At 28.5% G+C, this 21,817-nt stretch overlaps 3 protein-coding genes across 5 annotated transcripts; 2 read left to right on the top strand and 1 right to left on the bottom strand.

Annotated features, from left to right (window-relative positions):
* The first annotated feature begins 1,910 nt into the window (after positions 1 to 1,910).
* Vps2 (vacuolar protein sorting 2) lies at positions 1,911 to 6,510 on the top strand. Of its 2 annotated transcripts, none has more exons than XM_015524407.2 (5): positions 1,911 to 2,129; positions 2,279 to 2,482; positions 4,305 to 4,480; positions 4,745 to 4,879; positions 5,891 to 6,510. In XM_015524407.2, the coding sequence occupies exons 2-5, from the start codon at positions 2,309 to 2,311 to the stop codon at positions 6,117 to 6,119; spliced, it is 714 nt and encodes a 237-aa protein (XP_015379893.1). In that variant the 5' UTR covers positions 1,911 to 2,129; positions 2,279 to 2,308; the 3' UTR covers positions 6,120 to 6,510. The 2 variants fall into 2 exon arrangements, with proteins under 2 accessions (XP_015379893.1, XP_015379892.1); XM_015524406.2 differs by having other exon boundaries at positions 2,276 to 2,482.
* LOC107173746 (parkin coregulated gene protein-like) lies at positions 2,489 to 4,298 on the top strand. Its single transcript, XM_015524408.2, has one exon. It carries the CDS (start codon positions 3,486 to 3,488, stop codon positions 4,164 to 4,166), a length of 681 nt encoding a protein of 226 aa, XP_015379894.1. The 5' UTR covers positions 2,489 to 3,485; the 3' UTR covers positions 4,167 to 4,298.
* Positions 6,511 to 7,539: 1,029 nt separating the features above from the next.
* LOC107173736 (uncharacterized) lies at positions 7,540 to 21,514 on the bottom strand. 2 transcript variants are annotated; one of them, XM_089224968.1, is made up of 6 exons: positions 21,498 to 21,514; positions 20,675 to 20,753; positions 20,338 to 20,431; positions 15,452 to 15,539; positions 11,061 to 11,349; positions 7,540 to 8,217 (listed from the first exon to the last, which is right to left on the bottom strand). In XM_089224968.1, coding segments are annotated over exons 3-6 (804 nt in total). In that variant the 5' UTR covers positions 20,340 to 20,431; positions 20,675 to 20,753; positions 21,498 to 21,514; the 3' UTR covers positions 7,540 to 7,792. The 2 variants fall into 2 exon arrangements, with proteins under 2 accessions (XP_089081094.1, XP_089081095.1); XM_089224969.1 differs by lacking the exon at positions 21,498 to 21,514 and having other exon boundaries at positions 20,675 to 20,765.
* Between the last annotated feature and the right edge of the window lie 303 nt (positions 21,515 to 21,817).

Below are 21,817 nucleotides of genomic sequence, written 5' to 3'. Positions count from 1 at the left end.
AATATTTAAATTTTTAAACTTTTCGTGATAACTGATAAGCTAATAACCACGATTGTAGATAAAAAAGTAATGTTTGGTTACCATAGACCTTATACTAGTATTAGTATAAGGTCTATGTTGGTTACGCAACTACAATGCAACACGATTATACATAATATTATTTTAGTTATGTGATGGTTAGGTATACAAATTAATAATAATATTTATTATACTCAAATAGTAGAGATAAGAAGTCTACGAAAGGATTGTAACCTATACCATGATTACCATGATCATTGATCACTTTAGTTTTAGTACTTTACCAAACTGTACCTTACACGAGTTGCACAATGCACATGAATGCGTTGCAACTTGCAAGCTGCAGTAAAGACTAAGGTTCTCTGTCTGTTTCTTATTCTTACTTGTCGAGCACGGACTGAGATACGTCCTGTCCTACCTATACCATATCAGCTGTCAAGTTTATAGTCTCTAGCAAGGTGAATCGAATTCACCTTGGTATCTTACTCTCTAGTCTTGAACTTGAACCACTTACACAATTTAAAAATAGAAAAATGATCTTCTATAAACAGAATAAACTATGACTAGACAATTATGGGTAATACACTAATATTTAATTTTTTAACGAATGTTAAAGTACCAAGTACAGACTAGAGCCGAGAAACAAAAATATAATACGTTTGACTATTATTCGTTTCAATAATTAAAAGAATATATTATAGTGTATATATAGTGAATAGTGAATGATAATAATACCGTTAAATGTTGTGATAGGAAATGGGGTCTTCTCTGCAATACGCTTAAGACAACTAATAAAAGGTAAATTAGGAGAATTTAGTAGATAATTAGACGATAAAAATTGAGTAAAAAGAGAGTATTAACTAACAAGTGAGAATTGGACTCTTGGTGGAATGTTAAAATTAATTAATGGAAGGAGGATAGAACAAACAATTTAATTGGGTTAAAACTATTATTATTATTAGACGTTAGTGCAATATTCTGCGAGATTTTTGACAAATAATGCTACTATAGACATTACTACATAATTAGACCATATCTGAACTATCAAAATCGCGAACATTGTCTACAATTTAATTCGCGATCATCATTCAGCAACTTACTGACACAGCGTGTCAATACGAAACAAAAGCAATTATAATACATGTATAAAAATATGAAATATGAATACATTCTGTCTAGTCTACTGTCTAGTCTTATTAAATTTTTTTAATTTGGAAATTCACATCAGACCCGTATGTTTTAACATGCAGTATAACAAACAGAGGGCATCACAGAATATATTGATAGATTTAAACCTATTTAGGTACCTATACTGGGTAAGTCAGTCTATCAGTTTTATTTACCATCATAATTCATATTTCATAATATAGCCGGCCTATATTATGTGGGACAATAGGACGTGCGTATGTCCTCTTTATCCATTGCTCGTATGTCAACATGATACCATTGATTATAGAATAGTCTATTCTATAATCAATGATGATACTATATTATGTCATTATTCTGTCACCACTCACCTGTCCACAACAGCGTGTTTTCAATTTGTGTGTGTGTGGGTGTATGGGGGGGGGGCTAAAAATTTAGGAAGTTCATACATTTATAATATTTAAAAAAAATATATAAAAGTTATTAATTTATTATTATGATTTAATAATTATAATTTATATTATATTATATTTCACTATTATTATGAATACTAATTAACTATTAATAGCTTTTTCTTATAAAACAGAATGGTAAACGCAAGTTATTTATGAGTTTATGACTTTGGAAAAAAAATTTCTTTGGAGTGTCGAGACTCGAAACCACAACTACTGCATGTCCGCCATGTACATATTATCATCTTTAACTCATGTCACGATTTAAGCCAAATTATATTGATATCAGTACAACTTTGTTTTTAGTTTTCACTCACGATGAGTAATGTTTACTGATAAGAAACAATAACAAAATTATTACACAAATAGTCATTATTATAGATATTAGATATTGTTTTCCTAATTTTTTTTATATTTTATGTTTTCTCTTTATCTTTATTAGTTGTGCTTAAAAAATATATCGTAGGACACAATTACGTGAGTAGAATTTGAAGAACTAGTGAGCGGTGACTGGTGAGTCATAATTATAATTATTAATTACATTTCATACCTTGTTTAATTCTTTAATTTAGATTAAGTATCCTTATTTAATTACCTAAATCAATTACAGCATTTTAATCAGTTAACCATATTATTGATGATATTTACCCTTCTCATAGTAGACCAATTTGGAATCAAACATCTACAGCAGTATGCCGTTAGAATGGTTATTTGGGCGTCGAATGTCGCCCGATGAGATGTTGAGAAAAAATCAGCGTGCTCTGAATAAAGCAATGCGAGATTTGGATCGTGAAAATATGAGAATGGAACAACAAGAAAAGAAAATCATTATGGACATCAAGAAAATGGCTAAAGATGGACAGATGGTGAGTCATGTTTTACATATTCTATACATTTTTGGTCGTAGTATTAGTTATTAAATTATTTATAAATTATCCCCCCTATAAAGTTTAATAGGTTATCTGGTTAAGTATATTATTTTTCTGTACACCAATAGTTATACAATTGTTGTACTTAACTTTTCAAGTAATTTCAAAATCATAGCAAAAAAGAAAACTTAATAAAAGTTTTATTATTAATGATGTAAGCGATATCCAAACAAACATTTTAAACAACAAATAATTGCTCTACACTAAATAAACTACTATACTAATAAATGAACCATAAAATCAATTATCATTTTATCAAATAAACAAAACACCAAATTGAATAGCCTTTTCTAACCTTCTTAGGTGTAATGCTAAGTAACACCTATCCATTTGTAGGTACAAGTTGTGAATTTGTGATACATTAAGTATAAGGAATATTTTAGTGTTCTAAGTCCTTAATTTAAAAAAAAAATGTTTAACCATCATTGATTTTATTAACAATTTTCAATTCTATTTTGATGACCTATTATCTAGAACACGTTTAAATATTAATATGAGACAAAAATTAAATAGTTTCTTCTTTCTTTGTTGTTATGTTCATGTTTCATTTGAATGAAAATTTTTTAATCTGTCTTAACCTATTACTTATGAACTTTATGCATGTTTATTCTTTCAAATAAACATTTTTACATACCAAAAACTTTAAAAAGTAATTAACTACTACCTAGGTATTTTATATATCTTTTTATTTAATCAATAATTTTATTGTCTGTATCCTAGTAACCAAATTACGCATTTATGTATAAAAAAAATAAATATAGTTCCTGGTACTTCAGTACTTGTATAAATATAGGTTGATAATATCCTGCATAGTTTAACAGTTATAAGTAATGTTTTTACTTAACTATCTTAAAGTCAATATTATAAATGAATAAACCTTACGAAAATGGTTATTTCTTTATTGGGCATTAATCTTTATTAGTAATGCTTGTATTTAAATATGAAATCAGTCAAATCAAGATCAAAGCGTGTAGTTCCGCCTTTTAGTTCTCAATCACGACAACCAAACACAATTGTGGCCGGTCCTCCTCGATCACGCTCATGTCAAACACCAATTGGAAATACTGCATTTCGTCGCTATTATGATAGAGGTGACTTTATGTTGTCTGTCGATAGCGGGCGAGTTATGTGGAAAACCTCATTTGAAAATATAGATTATCACCATTATTTACCAATTTTTTTCGATGGATTACGTGAAGTTGCATACCCATATCGTGCAGTGGCAGAGCGCGGAGCTACAGATATGCTAAAAAACGGTACACCAGATCGTATACTGCCAGTTGTGCCGCAACTGATTATTCCAATAAAATTAGCACTTAACACTGGTCATCCAGATGTAGTTATAGCAACATTGAAAATGGTCCAAACCTTAGTAACATCGGCTGATATGGTAGGAGAAGCTCTAGTGCCCTATTACAGACAAATATTACCGCCCCTCAACGTATACAAGAATCTTAATAAAAATACAGGCGATGGCATTGATTATGCTCAATATCAACAAGAAGATGTTGGGGACTTAGTAAATAATACTTTAGAAATTCTTGAAAGACACGGAGGAACTCATGCTTTTATTAATATTAAATACATGATTCCGACTTATGAGTCAAGTGTGGCAAACTAATATATTACATTACAAAACAGATCCTTAACAATTTAATCCCACTAATTGATTTATTATTTCCTTAATAGTATATTTTAGAAATCTAAGTATCTATTAGATGTTTGTTAAATAGTTAAGATGAATATTTTGAGGATTTAGGAATCGGTAAAAATCATGGCAAGAGATTTAGTAAGAACAAGGCGTTACCAGAAGAAATTTATGGTGATGAAAGCTAATATACAAGCAGTATCCTTAAAAATACAAACACTGAAATCGCAAAATGCTATGGGTCAAGCAATGAAAGGTGTAACTAAAGCAATGCAAAATATGAACAGGTAAATCTTTTGTAATTGTTATCTTCCTTATGATAATCATACAGCAGTAACAAATAATTACTGTTTTTTCTGACAAGTTCATATGTATTAAATTACGCTGAATAATATTTTCTCAATTCTAATATGTCTTAAACAAAAAAAATGTCTTCAAGATTATTTTCTTAAGTATAACCAAGAAACGTGAATTGCTACTTATGAATGTTTATTGCTCTGTAATAATACAATATAGTCCTCAATTAATTAAAATATTTTATATTTTAATAGGCAACTAAATTTACCGCAAATTCAAAGGATCTTACAAGAGTTTGAAAAACAGTCTGAAGTAATGGATATGAAGGAAGAAGTAATGAATGATGCTATGGATGATGCCATGGAAGACGAAGGAGATGAAGAAGAAACGTATGATTAAATATTTATTTGTAATTATTAGTAAGGTCCGTGGATATGTATATATACTCTATTCAGTTTAAGAGTGGCCATTTTTGTGTATACCAAATGTGCTAGTACATTTGTTTAATACCCTAATCGCAAAGTTGACCATAATTGTATGGCGATCATTTTCAGCCAAATGATTGGGTGGGTAAATAGAAGCAGCTGTGCTAGTGCTATTGTGGGGATAGATGCACAGCTCTTATGCATTCACGGGACCAGCCATTCTTAAACTACTGAATGGAGTATCTAATAATTGATAATCACAATCGAGGAATTCTAACATAAGTTATAGAATTTTTAAAAACTATTATTTTCTCATTTTAGTATTACACATTAGAATTTCAACATAAAGGAGATACATACTTATTAATTATTATAAAAGATGAAAATTTAGTTAACATATCATACTTGGTAATATTTAAAACAATTACTTGTTTGTCCATTTTTAAATGAATATCTAATTACATATTAATATCCACTAAAGCATTCTTTAGACCTTAAGAGGACGTGATACCTGCATGTGTTGTCTCCGTTTTACAAGTGCATTATATAGCAAATTTTACGTTCAGCAGAACATGTGTAGCTCCGTTTGCTTAAAAATTAAAGCTAGTGAATTGACCTCTTATAAAATTTAAAGGTATGATTGTTATCTAGACAACCTCATATACTTTTTATTATATTTAAATTTTAAAGCAAGTTATGCATATTTTAAGATGCACAAAAATTTTTCAATTTTTATTAAATTTAATATATAATAAAAAGCATATATGAGGTTGTCTAGATAATAATCTTACCTTTGAAATTTATAAGAGGTCAGTTCACTCTAACTTTTAAGCTAACGGAGCTACACGTGTTCTGATGAGCTAAAAATAGTAAGACGGAGACAACACATACGGGTATCATGTCCTCTTAAATATATTATGTTAATACCATTACTTTTATACGGAAAATAACTTATTGCTAAAATATTTATTTCAGAGATCAAATTGTAACACAAGTATTAGATGAGTTAGGTCTTCAGCTCACAGATCAATTATCTGGATTGCCCTCAGCTTCTGGCTCAATAAGTGTAGCGACCACTGGTAAAGTACCAATCGTGGCCCAAGATGGTGGAGGCGGTGGTAGTGCAGGTGGTGCTGTTACTCCACAACCAAATGACGCTGATGCAGACTTGCAAGCTAGGTTAGATAATTTAAGGCGCAAGTGAACAATATTTTTTGCAAAACCTAATGAATATATTATAATTATATACCAACCTATTTGATTGTAAAAATTGTTAAATATTATTTTCATTTTATATGCATGATTCCAATATAAAATATATATTATATAAATATATTTTTATCATTAATAATAACTAATAAATATTTTAGAAAATTTAATAACATGTATATTTTGGTAATTTTAAATTATAATATATTTAAAACATTAATATTTAAATATAAATGAGATCGAAACACTACAAGAATTTTGAACATGATAGTTAAATTATAATAAGTGATTGAAAATAATGATTCCAATGCTACAATTGATTAATGTTTTATTAAACTGTGAATATTATGTATAATTAATAATTTTATAATTTGTTATTATTTAAATTGTGTCAGCCTTTGTTCATTTTTACATCATTAAAGTTACAACCACAAATAATAGTTAAGACAAAATCACTGATATTCTTAAAATTATTTAAATTAAGCTTCGTAACAACGTATTATTCTTAAGTAGAGTATAATTATGTGTATATTGTAGGACAAATATTATATAAAATAACATTAAAACAATTACTTGGTATGGTAAGGTTTAAACAATTAAAAAAAAAAAAATTGATATGTTATAAAAGTATCATTTAAGTAGATTAATGCCTGCAGTTTCATTGCAAAAAATACTCAGTTGAATATCCTAAGTATTTTGCTCATTCCGTGACAAACAACAATTAGTTGTGCAAAATATGATGTTCATCAACCTACATAGTAGTTACTTAAGTCGCACATAACAGAAAAGTTGCAGTATACCGTTAAGTTATAAAGCCACCATAATACTAATAATACACAAACGTCCGACATCGTTTATCCTATATAATTGCACAATGTTATAATTATGTGTAATTATATATACTTATACAATGTAATAATATCTATAATTATATGGCTAGAGGTATACAGTGGTGTGGCGAGTGATGTATTAGGCAAATATATTATATTTTTAGACCTCCCCCCCCCCAAAAAAAAAAAAAATATACATATAATATAAGTATTAAGTGCCAACATTTTTTACCTACATTTTGAGGGCGATTGAGGGGGCCGTATATCATTTGCACATTGTCTGTTTACCTGCACCAAATGCTCATCAATAATATTCTCAACAATGAAAGGGTATAAAAAATGGTGTTATTACATAATTTAAAATATTATATTGATAATGAATGATTTAAGATGTTTAAACTTAAAAATAATAAACATTTAAAGTTCAAATTTTGACAAAATTCATCAAAAACTCGAAAATTTATACCTGTATTATAATATCAAACTATACCTATGCATTATGCAATATTTGAAAATTTAGTATTATGTGAGTAAATTTAGAGAAGAGTAAATCTTAAGACGAAAGTCATAGAAAACAACTTACGCTTTGGGTGTACATCACTTTTTTTCATTTTTATTCTTAATATTATGTTACATAATATTTTTATTTTTTTTAATGTCAAAGTTAACAACAGCGATGATACGCAAACGAAAACCGGCGGGAAATTGCCCGTTTGGGACCTCATATATATATATATATATATATATATATATATATATGTGTGTGTTCGCCACGCCACTGGAGGTATATGACGATGAACGGCGCGAGTGTATTATACTCACGATTGGCGCCGGACGTCTAAAATGTATACTTTTTGAAATTCGGGTTGTCCGTGTGCCACCCCGTGGCCTTCGGGCCGAACTTGTAAACGAGGCGTTTGCCCTGCACCGGCAACAGCACGCCGGTCTTGTAGTAGTACCGCATGGCCCTGCTGAACTTCTCGTAGTTCATCCGCTCGTTGCGCTTGAACTTGCCCCACAGCTTCGCCACTTTGTCGCTCTGCACGAACCTGAACCGGCCCTCCTCGTAGTTCTCCCAGCATATGTACGTCGGACAGTATTGCGAATTCAACAACAGGTCCCTGATAAACTCCCATATCCTGCTCAGCTTGGGCTCGGCTTTCGACCGTTTTGCCTTCGTGCCGCGCGGCCGGCCCGCCCGCTTTTTCTCCAACAGCGAAACGGGCGCGATACTGCTCGTTTTGAAAAATTCGTCGTCTCCGTCTGCGAATAACGCGAAAAATCGCACGTTATTATAATATATGTATATAATTATAATAAATATTATTTGTTTGTTGTCCGCGTCAGCGCAATTATATATACGCCGGGCGAATCTACAAGCATAATATATATACAGGGTGTCCCACAGAGATCTGACATTCTGACAAATGAAATAACTTTTATTCTAATCAATATTTTTTAAAAATTTCTTTTAAATATAATCCACTCATGCTACATTTTTAGAATACATTTTTTATTTTTTAATACTGAAAATAAAAAACTTAAAAATTGATAAATTTTTTTTTCAAAATATTCAATATAGCCAATTTGTAAATTTGATTTTCAGAAAATGTATATGATAAAAACACTTATTTAAGTCAAAAGGCTGATTTTTTACAATTTTTTAAATATCAATATTTTCGTTAGGTAAATTTTTTTTTTTTTTTTTATTGATGTTAAATGCTTCAACAGCTAGGTCATTAGCCTGTGGTTGTGGTTACATTATCATTAATAATTAAATATACAAGTAAATAATTAAGTTCTAAATTAAGATTACATTACAGTTGTGGTATATGTGGATTTTACAGTGATATTGAATATTTACATTGTATTTTTAGCAGTGTAGTTCTATCTTAACATTAAATTTTTGTGTCTATGCCGATGGATTTGAAGAAGGTATGGATCAAGTGTGTGTTTTGTGTTCTCCTAGAGCTTTCTCCATCGTTGAAGGTTGGTTGAGGATGTTTCTTGCGTTGACATATAGCGGGCAGTCTAGGACTATATGTTTGAATGAGAGCGGTTCGTTGCATTAGCTACAGAGAGGTTGTTCTTCATGTTTTATGATGTGGATGTGGGTGAGATTGGTATGACCGATTCTTGTTCTGTTATTGATGATTTCGGATCTTCTGGAGACGTTGGGCTGAGTGTACCATTTAATGATTTTCTTTTTAATCGATTTAAGCTTATTGGTGATTGGTATTTCATCCCAGGATGTTTGCCACTTATTGGAAGTGTGTATATTTATACATCTTTTGACGTCTTGGTATGGAAGGGTGGTAATGGTTGAGGATGAGGACGAGGTGATTGCCTCGTTTGCTAGTATATCCACTTTTTCATTTCCAGGGATGCCCGTATGTGAGGGAACCCACATGAATTCGATTGCGCTTTATGGGTGTTAGGTAAATTATAGTAATTTATAGATTATACATCACATATTATTAAAATAAATACAATAAAAAAAATAATTAGATTTTAACTTGCACTTATTTAAAAATGTTCTTATAAAATATTTTTAAAAAACTTTATTATTATTTGAAATTACAAGGTTTCTAACATAAACTAGATCGTAATTTACTTAACGAAAATATTGATATTTGAAAAAATTGTAAAAAATCAGCCATTTGACTTAAATAAGTGTTTTTACCATATAAATTTTTCTAAAAATCAGATTTACAAATTGGCTATATTGAATATTTCAAAAACATTTTTTATCAATTTTTAAGTTTTTTATTTTCAGTATTAAAAAATAAAAAATGTAGCGCAAGTGTATGAATTATATTTAAAAGAAATTTTTTTTAAATATTGATTAGAACAAAAGTTATTTCATTTGTCAGAATGTCAGATCTCTGTGGGAGATTCTGTATATGTGACGCATCACGTTATCATGTTCACCATGCCGTTTTTGTCTCGTTTACGGTGAATTTATTCGAAACATGATTTTTTGAATCTTTCAACATATAGTGCCACTCGAAAGACCATCTCATATTTTCAAATTCTTTATGGTACAGACCATAATAATCTTCTATTTTTATTTTTTCATACGATAACCTCTCTTCTAATTAATCTAAATTATTTATTGGATAACTTTTTTTAAAATTTTTTTTATGTTTCTAAGTGAGAATTCCAACGAGTAACTTCTTAGCTCTCAGTTATTAAATTATTCTTCGGATATTAGGAAATAGCTTTACAAAACTGTAAAATGAATATAATATTCCCCGAGATATCTTCCATACCCGTCATCATTCTGGATTTATTTGTGTCCTTAGTATACTCCAAATTAAATAACTCAAAAACTACTCGTTCGAATATAAATAATTCACAATAAGAAGAGATAGCTGGTTTCTGTTAGAGAAAAAGAATTTATTATATCACTACAAGAGTACAGTTAAGAAATTATCCTTAAACAGTTGGATAAAACAAATTTCAAGGAATTTAAAAATATGGTCTTTAACTTTTAATTATATTTAAAAATTCCAAAAATCAAATTTTGAATTACTAAATTTTATTTACAAAGATATTTTTATTACATGTTTTTTACTCTGATATGTTAAACACTTAAAAAGTATACCGATACAACGATACGATGGATATAGACTAGCTAAATGGCCTAAAAATTATACCGATAATTCTCAGAGGTGCGACGAGATAGTACTCTCCTAGTAGTCCTAATCATACCTATGTATATAGGAATAGGCAAGTACCAGTGGCGTAATTATGGATTTGTTTTAGGAGGGGAGATTATATACTTTTATAGCAAAATCTGTAAGCCTTATAATACAGTAACTCACCCCACCAAGTATAAAATGTCTACAGTAAAGTCTGACGAATTATCAAGTAACACTTTGTGAACCGCGAAAATTTTGGGCCGTTTGAGTCACGAGGCTGTTAAATGAAAATGTGTTAAGAGTTTATAATTGAAAAAATTGAGTCTAAATGTTGGACTTGCACAGACCATAGTATACATGGTGGTAGGTGTTGTTGAGAGTAAATTTGTAAGTGGACCGATAAATCACAAAAAACTCGGCAGATCAAATATGTCCAATCCAGCCCAGGTACTTGACACTTACCTAATATAGAGGGTAGTAGACAGTTCTCGGTATTTGGGTGGTCCAGCGAGTTGTACACGAGTACGTGCGGTGGCTGTTCGTCGGACGGGTATTGCCACTGCAGCAGTTGATGGTGGCGATGATGCTGGTGATCGTCGCCCGTCGTCGTCGAATCATAGTACGAAGGTTCGTGGTGGTCGTTGCAACTTCCGTCCGGCGAGGGGTAGTCTTCCTTCAAGTTCATCAACACGGTAGCGAGATCTATTTCATTTTCGCTGTAGTTGGTCGAGTAGCCGCCGTCGTAGTCCCACTAAATATGGTTAATACACATTAATTTACATAAAATATAATAATATTATGTTGTTCAATTTTGATGTTGGATTTATTTATTATTTATTTGTTAATTAATTAACGCCAATCGGCAATTACATATAGTATAGGATTATAATTGATGTAATATACTTCATGTACTCACCTCATATATTATGTGCAGAACGATTCACCGATCAAACTAATAACTCTCCCTTTGTCAATTGTCAATAATAAGTAATATCTGTCTAATGAATTTATTCAAATTTTAAATTTCGGAATTTTGAAATGTATATTGACGCAAATGGGGGGGAAGCTTAAGGTTAAGGGGGTATTAGCAACCCCAATTTTGAAATTAGCACCCTCAAATAATGTTAGTGTTTATATATCAAAAACTTCTACTTACAAAAAAAATGAGAATATGTACCTATAGCTTAATCATCATTAGTTTTTTTTTTATTGAAATTGCGTCCATGAGAGTATTAAAGAACCATATTTTCAAATTTTTAAAACTTTCATCTACCATTTAAGGAGTTTTTCGTGAATCACGTATGATAGTTAACATTTTTTTACTGTAAATTGTTAAACAAATTATTATTATTTTTATTTTTTAATTTTGATTTGTTACTTTGTTTATTATGGATAATATAGGTTTAGATGAAATGTAATTAATGATTATTGTTATTTTATTATTTTTAAAAGTTGTTTGATCTAAAAAAGTAGGTATTAGTAATTTAAATAATAATACATGTCAGTGGCGTACGCAGAATTCTTTAATGGTGGCGTGGTTGGGGGGTTACCATATTTTATATACATATATAAAAAAAAATAATGTTTATACAATTGTACCTATTCTTCTTATTATATTTAAAAATTAAAGGCATGCACAAAGCACAATACATTTTTTTTAAATGTATACCTAACCTAACCGACCGACAAAACGCATAATATGATATACTTACCTAAATATAATATTCCATAAAAAATCATTATTCGTATTTTACTTGGGGGGAGGGTTAAAATAGTTATTATTTTTAATAATTATGTTTTTGTATCTTTATCTAGAAAAAATATAAAATATAAATATCCATTGCCCATATAGTAAGTATTGGTGACTATTGTTATCTAAAGTTTATATAAGCTATCCACGCAGGCATTTATAGACAGTACTCGGAGAGATGGAGGCAGACATGACCCGTCTTCTGAGATGGTTTTGTGGCTAACTTAACCTAACCCGGTGTGGTGGTGTATAAAAACTGCCAGTCCGACACCCTTCTGCGAGTTGAGAAATAACTAATAAATCCCGTTTAAAAACGTCTACCTATTTACGATGACACACAAGTATATTATGTGTGGTTTTAGATTCTGAACGAAGTGATGAATGTATTGATTTTACAATGATGTGTGTTTTTTTTTTGTGTGTCTGTGTACAGCATAACTAGTCGAATTCAATTTGTCTGAAAATTATTTTTTGAAGTGTCGATAAAAATTTTTTGGCCATATCAAAATACTTGAAAATTGAATACAAAGTTCCTCTTAAGTTATTCTTATAGTGATTAAAAAATTATAAGAATACATAATCAGACATTTTTTTTATAAGCATTTTCAGTTCAAATTTTGACTAAATACATAAAAATTACGGCAATGTTTAAATTATCTTAGATCAAAATTTATAAAAGTTTTTCTTTTTAATTCTAAGATTCGAGAATTTAATACAAGGCTCATAATATAGTTTTGCAATAGCAGTTGAAAAATAAAAGAAATATATAGCCACATTTTTTTTTTACATGGATTCAAATTTTAATTTTGACAATATACGTAAAAATCACGAAAATTCGTTAATTATTTTATTCTAGAAATTCATAAAAAATTTTCCTTTTATACCTAAGATTTGAAAATTTAATACAAGGCTCCTAAAATATTTTTACAATAGCAGTTGAAAAATACAAGAAATGTATAGTCACATTTTTTTTTTACAAGCATTTAAATTTAAATTTTGACAACATACGTAAAAATCACGAAAATTCGCAAATTATTATAAGCTAGAAATTCATAAAAAATTTTCTTTTTAAATCTAAGATTTGAAAATTTAATACAAGATTCCTTACAAATTTGTCAATCTTAATCACAAAAAAAATGTCCACCGGAAATTAAAATTAAAATTTTATTAGCATTTGAATTTCAAATATTGACAAAAATTTGTCAAAACCATGAATATTTGCGAATTATTTTGTAGTTCAAAATTCATAATATTGTTTGTATTTATATCTAAGGTTATAAAATTTAACACCAAATTTTCCACAAGTTTTGTTTCAAATAGCTACAGAGAAAATTTGAAGCGTCATTATAGGAAAAATGTTTTGAGTGCTTAAGTTTTAAATTTGTATGAAATCGCGTAATGATAACGATTTATCCTCAAACCAGGTATTCGTATATATAAGGTATTATGAATTATGATAACTACATGATAATTACACTAATTGATTTACCATGCCATATGCAAAATGCGTCTTAATTGAAAAATAAAATATTTGTTTCAAAATAGAATATATGACAATATTTAAATATAATATATCCTAGTGCTTTCAGAGACTTTTGCTCACGCGCCCACCCACAAACCCATATATATACAGATGCCTCCATCATCGAAGGACGAGTCGGGATGGCTATCATATGCGATGAAACTACATTACAATGGAAACTCTCAGACAAATGCTCTATTTATAGAGCAGAAGCCCTGGCGATTCTTAAAGCTATCGAGTTCACCATATCTGAAATAAACGACAACAATATTACAATATTTAGTGACTCCCTCTCAGCTCTTACCAGCCTCCAAAATCTGTATTCCCCTTCTGATATCGTTAGAAAAATTCAAAACACCCACTACATAGCAAAACAACAGGACAAAAACATCACATACTCTTGGATTCCTGGCCACTGTAACATAGACGGCAACGAACTTGCAGACACAGCCGCCAAACTCGCTCACACTTCCCCAAATTCTATCAACCTACCCATTTTCTCTCTCAACGACATAAAGAGGGTCATCGAAAATGATACATTACTTCAGCGTCAAAAGGAATGGAATGAAATGTCAACCAAACTGAACGAAATCAAGAGATCCGCCTTACCGTATCCTTCTCCAGATAACATCTCAAGAAAACACGAGACCTCTATAAACCGTCTCAGAATTGGCCACACACACCTTACACACTCCCACTTAATGAAGAAGGAAGACCCCCCAGTTTGCACATGTTGCGGAACACTACTTACTGTAAAACATATCTTAACCGAATGCAGAATATACGACAAAGAAAGAAGGTTATATCAAATATCCAACCACCTTGCTGAAGCACTCAACCCGGACCCCAACAATATACACAAGATCATACTATTTCTCAGACAAACGAATCTTATAAACAAACTGTAAATTGTAAATAATACTATTCACTTAACTCCTAATTACTACTACTTTGTCTTGTTTTAAATACTAAATCACTTTGTATATCTTTTTAAATATTAATGTAATATGTAAATATACTAATATATAATGTACTGTTACATCCAATGGCCATAGACGCCGCGGATAGTTGTTTAATAAAAAAAAAAAAAAAATATATCCTAGACTGACAAATCATCTCCGTTCAGAATCGTTTTTCGTATACAATGATACCTATCATTGCATTCAAATTTAATCCCATCCATTACAGCAACCTACAGTACAGCAGAGCGACATCCACGACTTACCCGCTTTTTTTAAAATTTACCTAGAAAAACGAATGTAAAAAATTTTTTTACGAGCAAAAAAACCCATATAATATCTATATATACCTGCTTAAGTCATCATGTAGGATATATATATAAATATATTATTATAATTAGTTATTGTATGCGTTTTCGTTCGATGGTTACGCAACTGAGAGTGAAATATTGAAGTGATTAATAAATAAAAAATTAATAAATTTACAGAATATAAGCCTGACATGCGTAATGTTACTTTTCGTTGTTTATTGATTTATTCTTTCATTTCCATAAAACAATTAACAATTAAAAAAAAATATACGTATGTGTATAATATAAATAAATATGTATTTCAACGTTACCTGTGACGATAGGGTATAATCTTCTGGCATACAAAATTCATTCGATTCGTACGTATTTGCAATGTTCACATCATTCAACGCCCACATCCTTAAAAAATTACACATATTTTGATTCGATAAAATATTTTGTCAGTATAACGAATATCGAACATTTAAATGTATTAGGTATATAAGTCAACATTTACGATATCTATATAAGTATTAAATTCCTATAACATAATATGTTATAATATTAATAATGAAAATTGTAATAGTAAAATCAAAATGTTTGATGATTGACTGAATTCAGCAAGCAACTATAAGGCTACAAACTATATACATGTATCTTAGTATATAATATAATCTATATAATCCATGAATATTAATTAATTTCATCTTCTTGTGTGGGTAATTCAGATAGGCAAATCGTTTAACTTTTTAAGTCGCAAGGATATAAATATAAATACATTAAATACCTATAATATATATAATAAAATGTACGTAAATTTAAATTATGTATTACTTTTGTCTATTAAAAAGTAAGGTGTAATAAAGTACGTTACCCATAAATTTTTGTGTACGTCATAAATGTGCAATATAACAAATTTTCGTTCTTCAATAGTTTCAATAGGATACATTTTATAAATTGACCTATTATACAACTTCTAGGTAAAAGTAAAGAACATTATCTATTCTTAAACGTCGGCTTTTATTCGATATTTTAATTTTCAAGTGTGATATGAAATTATTTAACTTATAATATCTCACGTACCTTGCTTGAAAATGAAAATATCGAAAAATCGCCAACACTGAAACACAGATTATTTATTTACCAAAAGTTTGATAATACACTCTATCTCATATCAAAACTAAAAACACAGCATAGAAACTAGTGAACGAAAATTTGTACTTCGTATACGTTTGTAAGACGGAGACAAAAAATACATGGTTATTATTCTCTTAAAATTATTTTCATATATTCTATGTCCCTATATCTTTATATGTTTAGACTTTTAGAGGTTTAAAATTTTTGAATAATCCATAATGTATTAATGTATTAAATGCTACCAGTTTGTAAAATCATGTTGTAAAAGACACAGATTCATAGGGACTTATATTATTTGATTAATATTATTATATGGAGTAGATTTCACAATAGTTGAAAATTTTATATTATATATAAAATATAATAAGACTGTCAAGCGGTTAGGTTAAGTTAGATCAGCATTTCTACTGTCAATAACTAATTGAAAGAGTGTAACAAATTTGTGTGTTTTAATATTTCTTATTGTTAGTTTAGACAAGTTTGTTTATACAATAACAACTACGGCATGCATGTATATAGACTTAAACGGTTTCTGCCTTCTACCGTTTCCATATAATATATACAGGGTGATTCTTTTATCAAACAACACTTATATATGGTGTTCGTGTGTAATACCACCTAACATACACCTATAATAACATACAAACACCACACAAAACCACCCAACTTTGGGAGGCTATATCTCGTAAACGGATTAACGAAAATTTAAAATTTAAACGTGTAAATTCATTGAAAAAATAGCCTTTTTAGTTTATGACATTTTAAGTATAGGTTGTCATTTGAAAATCAAAAGTTGATAATGGTTTACCTGATAAATATAAGGGTGAAAATATTTTAAAAAAATATTTAGTTCTAGAACAAGATGGATTTAAAATTTTTAAAAAACAAAAAATTGAAAAAGTCAAAAGTTTTTGAAATAATGAGTGTTGTTTGATAAAAGAATCACCATGTAGTCATGCCGATTATTGCTGTGGTCTCTCCATTTGTCCAGTCCAATAATCCCTGTCCCTCACCCAAAGCAACAATAATTCTATCACGTATTGCTTATGCTATGATTTTTTTTAGTTATCACTGATTATTATTATTGAGTTTTGCTGTAAGTGATTACTAATTGTATGAACTGTACTTGGCGAATTTAGTCGAAAAAAAATCTATGTTCACTAATATAGATTTAATTTTTAAATTTTTTTACCTATCCATGCAGCAAAAATATAGTGTTAAAAAAATAGTGATGCCTGTAAGTGTCTGTGATAAATAATTTTGCTCTTGGAACGCAGTTATAAAATCGTTAAGTTTAACACATCATCTGTGTTTAATTTTTCCCAATTTTTCCGAATTCTCACTATTTCTAAGAGTACCTATTAGCTTTTTCAATATTTTTTTTTTGTGGAAAATTTAAGTAATGTGCAGTTCAATTACATTATACACTATAAAATATAATATATTTTGATTTTTCCACGATTGTGTTTGTTGTAGAACATGTCCATCAGTGTTTATATAAAATAAATTATAAATTTATATATGAATTCAAATCTTAAATCTTTTTCATATTTTGTATGAAAATGTCATTAGCATTTGATTCATAGTATATAATATAATAATATTATTTGATTATAGTCAATGCTCTTCATATAGAAATTGACTACAGTACCTACTTATAAATGTTTTCAGCACATTTATCAACTCACTTGGTGTCTATAAAACTATTTTTCTTCTGAAGATATCACTAAAAGTATAAGTTGCATTTAAAAAACAAAAAATTTAATTGAACACTGATAAACATATTCTACAACAATATTATAACAACATAATCGTGAAAAAAAATCAAAATATATTATATTTCATAGTGTATAATGTTATTGAATTGCATGTGATTTATATATATTATATTATGTATACAGATTAAATAATGAAAAAAGGTCTATCGCGGGTGTGATCTAAATATCTAATATCCCATGTGGTAGGTATGTATGAAAACTCTGCAGTATCTACATTTTTATATTTACTTAAATAATAGTTTATTATATACGTCATCTACGCTCATACTTAGTGAAGTATAGTGGTTGACAGTCAATATTCAACGGCAGATACGTAGACCACGAGAGAAAACAAAATAAAATAAATACTAGGTAAAGATTATTATAGGAAAGCAGATAATACGTTATACTAATATATTATTATGATATATAAAATTAATCAGGTTTTAAGCTAACTGTCATAAATTAAAATTAAAATTGTCAAGAAAAAAAAACCAACTAAAAATTCGACTTTAGTTTTACTTTACTTTAGCTTATACTCTTTATAGCAAACCACTGTTTAATATAAGTTTAAACTTAAGTCTTTAATTATAACTACTATTTTCCATGTATATTATTTCATTACTATATTTTCTTGTTAATCTACTAATATTATTGCAATGTATCTATAAATTGCCGTTTGGCGTTAAATAAATAAATAAATAAAAATGATGATTGTACTTAAGTCCTAAATAAATGTAAAACATTTTTTTTTTTTTTTTTTTTTAATAAATTGGAAATATTCAAATATTTATACATCACAAAGTTTGGTGTAAAATTTAAGCAATAATTATTACCTAATCGTGGCTTGGTGAAGCGCGGTCGTACGCTCAATCTGCGGAAACGCACTGAGCGTACGTACCTATACCGGCCGCAGTTGCTAGCTCCCGGATGGGTGACCACCCGGGATTTTTAACAACATATCCTTGCCACACACATACAAACACGTGTTACAACCCTACCCACTTAAAAACCTACAAACAAATATACAAAAATAACCCCTACCGTACCACCCCACACCCAATGGCCTATGTTGCCGCGGGTTCTCCTGACAAAAAAAAAAAAAAAATTATTACCTAAGGTTTTAGAACGAAAAATACCTAATTTTGCTATTTCAGCCTACTTTTAATATAGATTTCGAATTGTAATGAAATTGTTCAATTTAATAAAGTTTAATATATTTTATCATAGTTAGTCAAATTTTTTGATCTACACTATTATACACTTATTTTTGGTATCAAGAGTTAACCACAGAGTTACGTATTATTTCATAATTTATTTTAAAGTTTACTTAATACTGGACATATACTACCTACTTTACCTAAGGATTCAAAACAGCAAATTAATTACTTCATTTTAATGTTGAACCTAAGTGGTTATTATTTAAGAAATTAATTTTATAGTTTGTTTTCATTGAACCTATTAAATAAAATTGAGTAAATTACTAACCACTATGCATGTTTTTTGAATTTAAAAAAAATTTACATTAGACAAATAACTAGACCTTCAAAAGTTCTGTAACTTCTTTATCGTCTAATAGTTTGATGCAGATCATATATGGTTAAAATAAAATTTTTATAATTTTCAACATGATTTCCAAAAGCTATATTGTACCTATATATACGGAGACTCTTAATAGTGGATCATTATTTTGAAAAATTTCAACGTTTTTGCAGATTAACGAAAAAATACATTTTAATATTGTACAATATAGGTTTTATAAATTATAATATTGTCGATATATACTATATAAACGTTTATTGTATAAATTTTTGTTAAGCTTTATATTATTTTATGATTTATCTGAATATTAAACTTATATACTGCAATATATACAGAATTGTAAATATATATATATGTGTGTGTGTGTGTGTAGCGTAATATTTGCCATTAGGCAATCAAAGCAAGTATACTTGTTATGTGTACATACATATTGTATATTAAGTTATTATAAAATCTAAAGAAATTTCATGAATCCTAAAAAAACAAAAAATAAGAAACAATATATAGCTACCAAACTGAATTTTATTGACACAATGTTCTATATATTATGCTATAATGATTATAAATATATAGTTTATCAATACTCCTATTATTAATCTGTTTACAATGTTTTCATTAGTTTACATATATATATATATATATATATATATATATATATATATATATTAAGTATCGAAATATTTGATGTAATTATTTTTGTATACTTTAATGTACTTTATTTCGTGTATAGGTCTATAATACAGAATATTATTACGTTTAATTTAAAATCACATTTTACTTACATGAATGCTTTTGTTACACTGTTGTCAAAGTAGTATTTTGGTATTTGTACAACTGATGTTCAACTGTTGATTAATCACCGATCGAAAAACGTATCTAATAATATAATTATAGACTATAGTATTATTATATGCACATGTAAACTGCACAAATTTCAAACAACACAAAATAAATTAATAAAATATTTATGGTTAATTTATAAACTGTACAAAATAATGTAAACACGCTTGTTTATATTCCAGAAGACAAACGTAGTTCTTTTTGTGATACACTGTAACTATTTATCATCACTAACTCTAACTATAGTCTATAGCTAAAAGATTAGCTGATCAAGCTCACCGGTTCCTGGTCCATATCGCGACGTCCATTGCCCCTCTACTATTCTGCGTCCTTGGGGAAATATTATTTGTGACCTGACCTAATGAACATGAAAAATTTCAAATGCTAAATTTATTATAAATTATTTTCAATAACAACAACAATAATATTCATTTTTCCAATTATCTTTCGTTTATTATTACTGAAACTTAAAAAAAAAATTAATTTTTTTATAATATCGAAAGTAACAATGTATTTATTAAATATAATTACTTGATAATACAAAAATTTAAATATAAAATTCAGAAATTCAAGTTAAATAAATCTTAAGAGTATATAATTTTACATACATATTAATTAGTTGACTAGCTACTATGATATGTTAATAGTTATTAAGGGGGGAGTTTATCTATTTTATGTTATATAGCATATATTTTTATACACCTATAATAATATATACAGATAGTAATGATCACTCTGATTTTACTCTTTGTTGCAATGTATAAACAATGAAGTGCAACGTGAAAACTCTGAAAACTAATCTATAAACTATCAATAAATTTTAGTTTGATTTATCAAATATCTACTAAATTATTGGATCATTTCTTGTTCATTAGGTATAAAAATAAATTTATGTTGTAACATTATTATAGTTAAAACTGTTATAAGTTATATTATTCTAACTACATCATATTTACTTGTTGTATATATTGTACAGATTGTAAATTCTCAATAAACGCCAAATAAAAAAAAGTTATTAATTACAATCAATTGGTATACGTCTAATACATAAAATACATCAAAGTTAATATTTCAATACATGTTAGATAGAATTTTTACTTACCACTCCACCATTCATGTACGATATACCTAAAATATATAAATTTTAAATTTGAATTTAAAAAATAATCAACTCCTTCGCTCCAATCATTCTGAAGAGTAAACTCTTTGTATGGTGTCATAGTACATTGGTGTCATGTAATATTGTATATACTTAAATAGATTAGCAATTTGTTAGAACTTATGATCATTAGGAATATAATAATATGTTGGCACTACATCCTACGAAAAGATACCACATACTAAAGTACTAGCAACCATACTCAACTTTTTTTGGGGGGGGGGACTACATAATGAGCCACATAATAATTTTTGAAATGTTAT

The sequence above is a fragment of the Diuraphis noxia genome, unplaced genomic scaffold, assembly GCF_037042655.1.
Source record: "Diuraphis noxia isolate RWA-SAM2 unplaced genomic scaffold, SU_Dnox_SAM2 contig0003, whole genome shotgun sequence".
NCBI classification, from domain to species: domain Eukaryota; kingdom Metazoa; phylum Arthropoda; class Insecta; order Hemiptera; family Aphididae; genus Diuraphis; species Diuraphis noxia.
The sequence above is the reverse complement of the archived record's forward strand: the minus strand, read 5'-3'. Positions and strand labels throughout refer to the sequence as shown.

Excerpts from the sequence above, each read along its gene's own strand:
- Vps2 (XM_015524407.2), top strand. The coding sequence starts at position 2,309 with ATGCCGTTAGAATGGTTATTTGGGCGTCGAATGTCGCCCGATGAGATG. Across the intron at positions 4,481-4,744 it reads GCAATGCAAAATATGAACAG|GCAACTAAATTTACCGCAAA; the intron begins GTAAATCTTTTG and ends ATATTTTAATAG. Across the intron at positions 4,880-5,890 it reads GAAGGAGATGAAGAAGAAAC|AGATCAAATTGTAACACAAG; the intron begins GTATGATTAAAT and ends TATTTATTTCAG.
- LOC107173746 (XM_015524408.2), top strand. The coding sequence starts at position 3,486 with ATGAAATCAGTCAAATCAAGATCAAAGCGTGTAGTTCCGCCTTTTAGT.
- LOC107173736 (XM_089224968.1), bottom strand. Across the intron at positions 11,350-15,451 it reads ATTATACCCTATCGTCACAG|TGGGACTACGACGGCGGCTA; the intron begins GTAACGTTGAAA and ends AACCATATTTAG. Across the intron at positions 8,218-11,060 it reads TCTACTACCCTCTATATTAG|ACGGAGACGACGAATTTTTC; the intron begins GTAAGTGTCAAG and ends CGTTATTCGCAG.